Source organism: Athene cunicularia (genome assembly GCF_003259725.1).
Source record: "Athene cunicularia isolate RWA chromosome 7 unlocalized genomic scaffold, athCun1 chr7_part1, whole genome shotgun sequence".
NCBI classification, from domain to species: Eukaryota; Metazoa; Chordata; class Aves; order Strigiformes; family Strigidae; genus Athene; species Athene cunicularia.
Window position 1 is genome coordinate 20835562 of NW_020799107.1, and position 8696 is coordinate 20844257.

Consider the following 8696-nt stretch of genomic DNA (forward strand, 5'->3'; position numbering starts at 1 on the left):
GCCCCCCCCCCCTCCCTGTTCTCTAGCACTCAGCTGAGCCCCAGACAGCCTTGGGGGGCTGACCTAGACACCACCACCACCCAGCAGCAGCCACTCACCAGGTTTGATGTTGGCAAAGGCAAGGGTGAACTGGCCCACAAAGTCATTCCTGGAGGTCTTGTCGTAATCTTCCACCACAAAGCGGACAAGGGCCAGCTCAGGCACGTGTAGCTGGAACTGGAGTGTCTCATCCCAGCGGGGGTTAAACCCTGGGAGGGGAGAATGGGTGCTAGGAGTGTGAGGGACCTAGCAGGGATGGGCTGTCTGGGCACAGAGGGGTCCCTGGTACCACCATGGGGCTCACCATTGTTCTCGATGTACTTGGTCTCCTGGCGTGCCTGGTCCGCAGGGACCCCATGGATCTCCACACGCACCAGCGGGTCGATGATGGCTCCGTCCTTGCTGTTGGCTACTTTGGGCAGTTGCTGTCCGCTAATCACCTGCAGGAAGGGGCAGGGACCCTGTGAGCCAGAGAGCAGCCAAACTGATTTGCTGGAAGGCTGCTCAGCTCCAGCATGCTACCCAAGTGTCCCGACCCGTACAGGGCCAACAGGGCCCCAGGACACTGTCACAGCTCCCCAGGGTCTCTCCTTGACTCCATACCTGGATTGTCAGCGTGATGGGGCCAGGACCCTCCCGGCTGTCAGGGTCACTGGGGTTGAAGAGAGTCTCCTTGTCCCTCATGAAGGGTGGTTTGAGCACGTAGCCGCAGCGGCCATTCTGGCTGAAGAGCCCATCACACAGGTCCATCTCTGTGCCAGCCGTCTGGAAGTTCAGGGCCACTGGGAGAAGGTGGCAGGGAAAGGGTTCAGGGCAGCTTGGAGGCACCCTGCCCTGCTTGGAGCTGAGAACCAGCCTGTCCCCATGGCCAGAGAGATACAGGGCTGCAGAGGGGTACAAGGTACCAATACCCAGGTACCCCACAGGCTCATCAAGGGCCTGCAGCCAGACCTGGCTCCAGCTGGGGTTGTAGCTGGCACCAACACGGGTGTTGATGGCGCCATTTGGCATGGGATCCAGGGCATCTCCCCAGCCCACAGCCCTGACACCCCCTGGCCATACCGATCTGGCACCCCACGTTCCACATCTCCTGGGGGCTGTAGTTGGAGGAGTCGGTCCTCATCCCGCTGGGGTAGATGCGTGTCAGCTGCCAGGCATTGTGGCGGACAAACTCATTCCCTAGGGATGGAGTGTGAGAGCCACTCATGGGGTCATTCCCTGGCCTGCACAGCCACCCACAACATGTCCTGCCTGCCCATCCATCCACCCATCCATCAATTCTCATCCCTATCCCCTCAAAGGAACCCAGGAGTCCCACCTTGCTTTCTAAAGCAGTAATACCCGCTCACCTACCAGAGCCAAAAGCCAGTGGATAGCCCCTCTGGGCCCCCTTTTCCCCAGACAGGAGGGAACCCTGGTGTCTGGAGGCTCTAACCCTATTCCCGAGGAAGTCACCTGCCCCCTCCACCCTGGCCCAGTCCCCTGGTGCCACTGCCCCCTCCATCTCACCTGCATCCCGGATGAGCTTCCTGGCCTTGGCTTCGGAGAGGGAGGAGATCTCAGAGGGCCGGGAATGGCTGCGGGCCTCCTGGAAGCCCCGGAAGGACACGCTCTTGCAGTAGACGATACAGTCAGACAATGCCTGTGCCAGGCTCTCCTTGTCCTTCTGGAAGGCAGAGCTGTGTTGGGTCCCTCCTGATGGGAGCACTGTCCCCAGCACTCACCCAGGAGAGGGGCTGTAGAGCCCAGGGCAGCCAAGGATATACTGGGGGTGGCAGCATCCCCACCATGGGCAGCCTCTCTGCCAGGAATGGAGCAAGCAGAGGACCCTCAACATGGTGCCACTACAGGGACACTGTGAAAAGAGGGGGCTGGCATAGCAGAAGGGGCTGTCCCCCCTGTCTGGTGATGGCCCTGCAGTGTCTGCTTCTCTTGGCACTCGGTGACACCATGGCCCATAGCTGTGTCCATGGTCTCAGCACTCCTGGCCAGTCCCCAGCCCAGGCCACGCACCTTCACTCTCCGCCTCTCCTCCTCTGCCTCTGCCCCGTTGTCATCATCAGATACGTCAGGACCCTCATCCCCTGGCCCATCCAGCGTGTCCTCCAGCCGTCCGATCTTCTTCCCCTTCAGCAGGATCTTGTGCTTCAGCTCCTGAAGAGTTGGGGATAGAGAGATAGGCACCTTAGGGTGCCCATCTCCTCCATGGGACTTGCTGTCTCCCCAGAATTCCACACTGCTGGGGGCCACCACCACCAGCTCCCTTCAGCACACAGGAGGGGACAGGGTAGGAGTGTTCTGCCCTGATGTGGCTCTGCAGGGCATGGGAAGACAACCTTGGGGACAGCTTTTGGACCCTGGTGAACATGAGGACACAGTATCCCCAACTGCTCCAGCAGAACAGGACAATGCTGTGACAGAGGTAACCTTTCCTTTGGACAGCAGAGCCACCACCTCATCCCACTCCCAGGCAGGGCGATGATGCCCAGTGTGGCCATGCTCTGTCCCTACCTCTGGGGATGGGAGCTGGGTGGGGACACGCCCATCAGTGGTGGTGGTGAGGAGCTGCTCCCCCAGGATGTCCTTGAGCTGCTGGGCCAGGACCTCCTGCTGCTCCATGCTGCAGTGGTTCTCCAGAGACAGGATCACTGGGTAGTCTGAGGTCTGGGGAGCAACATGCACAGTTGGAGATCAGTCTCGGTGGGGTTGGGGAGCTCTCTCCCCTCTGGTCAGTGCCAGGAAGGAGCCCGTTGTGTGCCCTTGTATCCCCCTGAGACCTTTACACCCCTTCAGCATTCCCCCGTATCTCATCTCACTTCTGCACTTCCCAGCACTCCCTAGGCCCCATGTCACCCCTGCACCCCCAGCAGACCATGCTTACATGAGCCCTTGTCCCCTGGCACGGCACCCCACGACACAGGGCTGTGAGCCAGACCCCTCAGTGCTGTCCCCTGGGAAGGGACACAGCCACCCTCCTCGCTCACAGTGGGGTCAGACCTGCTGCAGCACCAGGTGTGTGAGCCCCACCACTACTCCCCCTCCAGACACCCATCAGTGCCCTGAATTGCAGCCACGTCGTCCCCCCACCCACCGAGGGCCACACATGACACCCAGGACCCAGGGAAGGGTGCCCTACCTTGAAGGCGTACTTCCCCAGGGTGCTCACCACCTCCCGGAAGGGGATCTTGGAGGTGAAGGTATGGCCGTGGTATACCATGGGCTCCCCATTCGGCCCGTCCCAGCAATCCACCTCCAAGCACCGGCAGCCCCGTTTCAGAGCCCTAGGGGTGGGTTGTCACCTCTGGGACCCTGCACCCAGCCAGATCACCAGCCCCCTGCCCTCCCCTCCTGCCTGTGGATGTCACCCCTGCAGGGACCAGGGGACAACCACCAAGGGTGGGCATGCTGATGCATGCGGGGCAGGTAGAGCTGGGCTCAGCATCCCCCTTGCTGAACAGTCCATGGCATGGCCACAGGGGTGCTGGACCATGGAGGAGGCAAAGGAATTTCTGGGTTTTCCCCATGGAGCTGCCCAGGGCTCGCCATGGGGGCAAGAGGGTGCTGGGGTCAGCCGAGAGGGAGCAGCCCCTTTACCTGATGTAGCCCTCGATGCTGCTCTGGCCCCGGATCTGGTCCTCTATCAAGTAGGTGTTGTGGGAGGAGGAGATGAAGTAGTGGCAGAGCGGTTGACTCATGTCCTGCCACAGCGCCTGGTGCCGGGGGTTGAAGATGGAGCCCTCCGGGGAGCAGAGGTACATGAGGAACCCATCGGCACTCAGTACATGGCGAGCCCGGGCTGCAGGTGGAGGGGGAGGCTCAGCAACAGCCGGGAGCCCAGAGGGGACAGGATGGGAGAAAATGGGGTGGCTAGTGGCTCCTGGCATCCCCAATCCTACTGCCAGAGGCTGGGGCACAGGGAGAGATGCCCCAGGGAAGTAACCTTGGGAAGGTGGGCAGTGGACCCCAAAGCCGGAGCTTGCACCCCATGGCTGGTCAACCTCCTACACCAGAATAGTCCAGGAATGGACCAAAAAAAGGGGAACCGCACACAGATCACACCACAGTGAGCCTTCCCCCCTGTGCCCCTGTGCCCACCTGCAGCAGGACGGGGCTGGGGTGCCCCTGCTGTGGGGCTGAGGGGCTCACCCCCCTCCTTCCCCCCATGCAGAGGTCAGCTGATGTCCAGGCTGGCTCTCACCTGTCTCTGATGGTTCATACTTATCGATGAGCTCCATGGCCAGCTCCTCTGTGCCCTCATCCTCCAGCTGCTCCTGCTGCAGGAAATCCACCAGCTCCAGCAGCGTCAGCTTCTTCCCATCTTCCGAGAAGTCCTGGAAGAGGCTCAGTACCTCCTCACGCTGTGTGAGTGCCTTGTAGAAGAGCACAAACTCCTCTCCTTCCAATGTCCCCGACTTCGACTTGTCAGCATCCTGCAAGGTAGCTCACTCAGCACCTAGCCAGGGCAAAATGGGGTGTCCTGGCCACCCCATAGGGCTGTGGGGTAATTTGCCCGACCCCAGCACAGGGCACAGAGACTCTATGCAAACAGTGTGTGGATGGATGGATGGATGGATGGATGGATGGATGGATGGATGGATGGATGGATGGACGGACAGAAGAAAGTGACCACATCCTTCTGCAGGGAGGTGTTGTATAGCTTGTTCCAACCCCTCCAGCCCCTCCCTAGCCCCTCCAGGCACTCAGGTGCAGTGCTCACCTGGAAGAGCCGCAGGGCATGATCCTCATTCATGTCCACGTTCATCATCTTGAGGAGACGCTGCACCTCCTTGAAGTTCATGCGCCCATCCTTATTCTTGTCGGCTTTCTGGAACCAGTCACGAATCCACGTACAAGAAACCAGGGCAGATGTTAAGGGAAAGGACCTTGGCTAAGAGTGACAGAGCTGAGGAGCATCAGAGGCCCTCTTCATTTTTCTTGGGGCTTTCCCTGCCCTGATGCAGATGGTGACACCCAGAAGAGCTAAGCACACATTGGGGCAAGGCTGGGGATGCAAAGCCTGCGAGATGGGGGGAGGACTGGGTGTGGAGGGCAGAGTGGTGCCTGTAGGAAGGATATTGGTCTATCTTCTCCCTTTGGTCCATGCTGGTGGCCACCTCAATGAGCTGGCGCAGACCCTGGACCCAGCACTGTGCCTCCTCTGCTGTGCCAGCAATGAGATCCAGGTTGCCCCGGCGGCCATAGAAGACAATGGTGAAGCAGCGCTCGGGCGGGAACTCCTCAGCCAGGCTCTGCAGCACCTCCGACTGGTGCCCTTCCCGCACCGTCTCCACATCGCTGATGGAGACTGGGGCAGAGGGAGGGGAGGCCTGTCTGTGGGGGACAAGGACCACAGGGCAGGGGGCACTGCCCACAGACATCTGTCCTTCCAGCCATCCCTTCTTCCATCCATCCATCCATCCATCCATCCATCCATCCATCCATCCATGCATGCATCCATCCGTGCCTCTGTCTGCCTACTCCTCCTCTGGCATGCCAGACCTACCACTTGTATCAGCTGCAATTTCTACTCAGCCATTGTGACTCACGGGTCCTGCTAGGGGCGGGAAGGTTCACAGAGAGGTGTGGGTGAGAAGAGCCCATGCATGCACATGGAGCCTCTCTTGAATGATCCAGCACCCTTTGCAAGCATGGCTCCAACAATCTCTGTACACTCACATCCCTGTTCACTCTGAACCCTACTAATGGCCCCATGGCCAACACACAGCATCTAATACTCACAGGCAGACTCAGTTTTGCCTGTCCTCTTGGACTGGTACCAGATGGTCATGCAGTCATCCTGCAGCTTGAAGTAACGCTGCTTCTTCCAGCTCTTGGACTTGACTTTGCGCATCAGTGTCCCTTGCTGCATCTGCTCCAGTGTGTCTGTGAGCTGGATGCCTGGGGACAGCATGGGCTGCATCACTGAGGGTGGGGATATCCAGGCACTGCACCCTGGTACCTTGTTCCCTCTTGCCTCTGGGACCACGCCTGGTCCCTTGATTTGGGATGCAGGAGAGACAGACCCCAAACAAAGTCCCTTCACCACAGGAGGGGCAGAAGGTAATTCCCCATCAACCCTTCCCATCCACCCTCGGCACTGCCAAGCCCAAACCCCGGTGGCCACAATGGAGTAAGATGTTCCCCAGTGCGGCAAGGTGAGCTCAACCCATGGGCCAGATTTGCCCTGGTGTAAATCCGGATGGCCTGGTGCCCTGCCCTGCACCTCCCCTCCACTGAGGCACTCACGGGCGTTGCACAGCAGCGATGCCATGGTTCTGCCTCCTCCACGCTGATGGCCGCTGGGGAGAGAAGAGAGAAGGCTGCTGGGGGAAGTGTGGCCGGACCCCCCCACTGCGCCTGGGTTCCGCTGGGTGGGTTCTGGCCGTGCCCACGCATGTGTAAGGTGCGTGTGCCCCTGCCCATGTGCGAGCGCACCTGTGCTTGTCTCCTGCTGGGTCATCGCTTTCCTTAAGTGTCGAGTTCACCCCGCCATGCTCATGAAATATTAATTTGTGTTACCGGGAAGCCAGAGCTTGAAAGGTGTCAGAGGAAAACAGAGAAACTTGCAAGTACAGCCACCCTGCAACCCGGCAGGTACCAGAGCCCTGTTGCTCCGAGGTCACTGCTCCCAGGGGAGAAGCGGCCCCAGAAGCCAGGAAAAACTGCCCTGGGGATGCCTGGGAGAGCCAAGAACAAGCCCCCACAGCCTGGAAAATGGCCCCTCAACCAACAAATTTGGAAGTAAGGTCTTACTTGCTGTAACAGCAAGGAAGGTGGTTCAGAGCAGGACCCTCAGCTTCCCCAGCGCCTTCTGCTCAGGGAATGTCAGCACCCTAGGACTGTAACTGCACTGGCAGCTGTACAGGGAGTGTGCTGCAACAAACGGGACTATAAATACAACTGGACTGACAATAAGGCTTTGATTAGGCTGTTAAGATTTTAATTAGACTGACAAATCACTGGATGTGTCTGTCACGCGGGTGCTGGAGCTGGGCCCTCAAGGAGCGGCTGCTGCAGATGGTGGGCTGGGATTTGGGTTCAGGAAGAGACCCGGAGGTCCCTGGGGGCAAAGGGCTCAGTGCCGGGTCACAGGGGTGGCAGCTGTGCCTCAGGCCCCTGACTCAGCACAGGCACCGGTGGTGCAGGGCTGGGAATAGCTGGTGCCGTCAGTGTGCAGGCAGCTGTCAAGCCCGGCTGCCAGACCCTCGTGGGCCCTGGGGCCAGACAGTGCCTGTCCCTTGCTCAGAGTGGGCATGGGCAGAGCAGATCCCCAGCACAGTGCTGGCTGGGGCTGTGTCCCCCAGTCCTGGGGGACACACCAGGCGTGAGGCTGGCAGTGGCCATTTGGCTGTCCCTGGGGCAAGTGGGGACTGCCCATCCATGCTCTTGGGGACGTGTCCTGGAGACACGGAGTGGCTGGGGTGCCATCTCAGCTGCTTCCCAGCAGTGCCCAGTGCCAGGGCTGCGTGTTCCCAGCACCAGCCCTTCTTGCACGGCTCAGACTGCAAATGCAAGGGCGGTGCCTGCACCCTGCCACATCTGATGTGCCAGGGGCCACCGACCCACCGGCCCAGGGCTCAGGGTGCCTGCACCCACAAATGGAAGGGTGGACCACACTCCTCTTGGGCCATGCAGTGGGTGCCCCGATGCCCACTGGCTTGCACAGCCCCAGGAATGCCCCACACCCTGCCCCAGCACGCCCTTATCTCCCCTGAGTCCCGTGGTCCACAGGAAACTAGGGGGGCACAACCCCAGTCATCCATCTGCTTGCACCCTCCTGTCTTCTGGCAGCACCCACTGCCACAGCCACTTTGCAGGGTCACAGCTCCAGGTGACAACCTGCCCCAATGCCCCTGTGCTGCAGCGGGTGAGGGAATGGAGATGGGGATATTTTAGGGAAGCCAGAGTGCAAGGAGAGGCACCGAGGTTGGAGGAAGGGAGGGAGACACTGGCCTGGGACAGGGATGGCCTTGGTGTCACCATGGGGTCTGTCCTCTCTCCACCCTGCCACACATGTGGCAGCATGCAAGGGAGCTGTTTGCAGCCCCCAGGCCTGTAAACCACTCTGAGATTTTGGAACTAAACTGATGTACCTCAATGCCAGCCCTTACAGGCTCTCGGCACAGCCCAAATGTACCCAGCCCTGCCCCAGCTACAGAGCTGTGCCTTCCCTGCACACTCAGCAAAGAAGAGACGATCCTTCTAGTGCAGGGAAGATCCCGTGAGTGAGTGTGGATTCAAGGACACAGCTGTTGGGCTCTCCCCAGCGTGTGAGCAATGCCCCGACCCTGGGGCAGCCTGGCCTCAAGCAGCTCCCTCAACCCCCTCTGAGTTACACTGTCGAGGAGAGCAGGACAGGAGCCAGGGGATGGAGAAACTCAATACACGGGCTTCCCGCAGGGCAGCTGCCTACTGCCAGGGACAGTCCCAGCTCCCCCCGCAGCAGGCTGAGCCACCGCAGCTTCTCTCCGGAAGGTGACAGTCCCTAAGCGGAGCTGGCGGGCCAGCGGGTGTGAGCGCTCCCCAGCCGCTCCAGCGCAGTCCCCCGACAGACTGAAATGCCACCGTGGGGGTGGCCGTGCCAGAGCAGGGAGGGATGCTCCCCTCCCCGGCCACCCCCTCCGCCCCGCTGCCCCGGTGTGCGCACCGGCTGGCCG

At 60.5% G+C, this 8696-nt stretch overlaps 1 protein-coding gene across 3 annotated transcripts in view; it reads right to left on the minus strand.

Moving 5' to 3' along the window:
- PLCD4 (phospholipase C delta 4) overlaps nucleotides 1–6584 on the minus strand; it is a 7334-nt gene extending 750 nt beyond the window's left edge. Inside the window, exons 1-15 of one of the 3 annotated variants that reach the window (XM_026852976.1) lie at nucleotides 6475–6584; nucleotides 6286–6338; nucleotides 5779–5937; nucleotides 5116–5344; nucleotides 4757–4886; nucleotides 4238–4469; nucleotides 3634–3835; nucleotides 3176–3320; nucleotides 2551–2703; nucleotides 2053–2193; nucleotides 1549–1705; nucleotides 1102–1218; nucleotides 643–923; nucleotides 344–479; nucleotides 99–248 (exon numbers count right to left, since the gene is read on the minus strand). In XM_026852976.1, the coding sequence (XP_026708777.1) occupies nucleotides 99–248; nucleotides 344–479; nucleotides 643–923; nucleotides 1102–1218; nucleotides 1549–1705; nucleotides 2053–2193; nucleotides 2551–2703; nucleotides 3176–3320; nucleotides 3634–3835; nucleotides 4238–4469; nucleotides 4757–4886; nucleotides 5116–5344; nucleotides 5779–5937; nucleotides 6286–6310 (2257 nt within the window). In that variant the 5' untranslated portion in view covers nucleotides 6311–6338; nucleotides 6475–6584. The remainder of the gene's footprint in view (nucleotides 1–98; nucleotides 249–343; nucleotides 480–642; nucleotides 924–1101; nucleotides 1219–1548; nucleotides 1706–2052; nucleotides 2194–2550; nucleotides 2704–3175; nucleotides 3321–3633; nucleotides 3836–4237; nucleotides 4470–4756; nucleotides 4887–5115; nucleotides 5345–5778; nucleotides 5938–6285; nucleotides 6339–6474) is intronic. The other 2 variants (XM_026852975.1, XM_026852977.1) reach the window with 2 other exon arrangements.
- Nucleotides 6585–8696: the final 2112 nt, after the last annotated feature.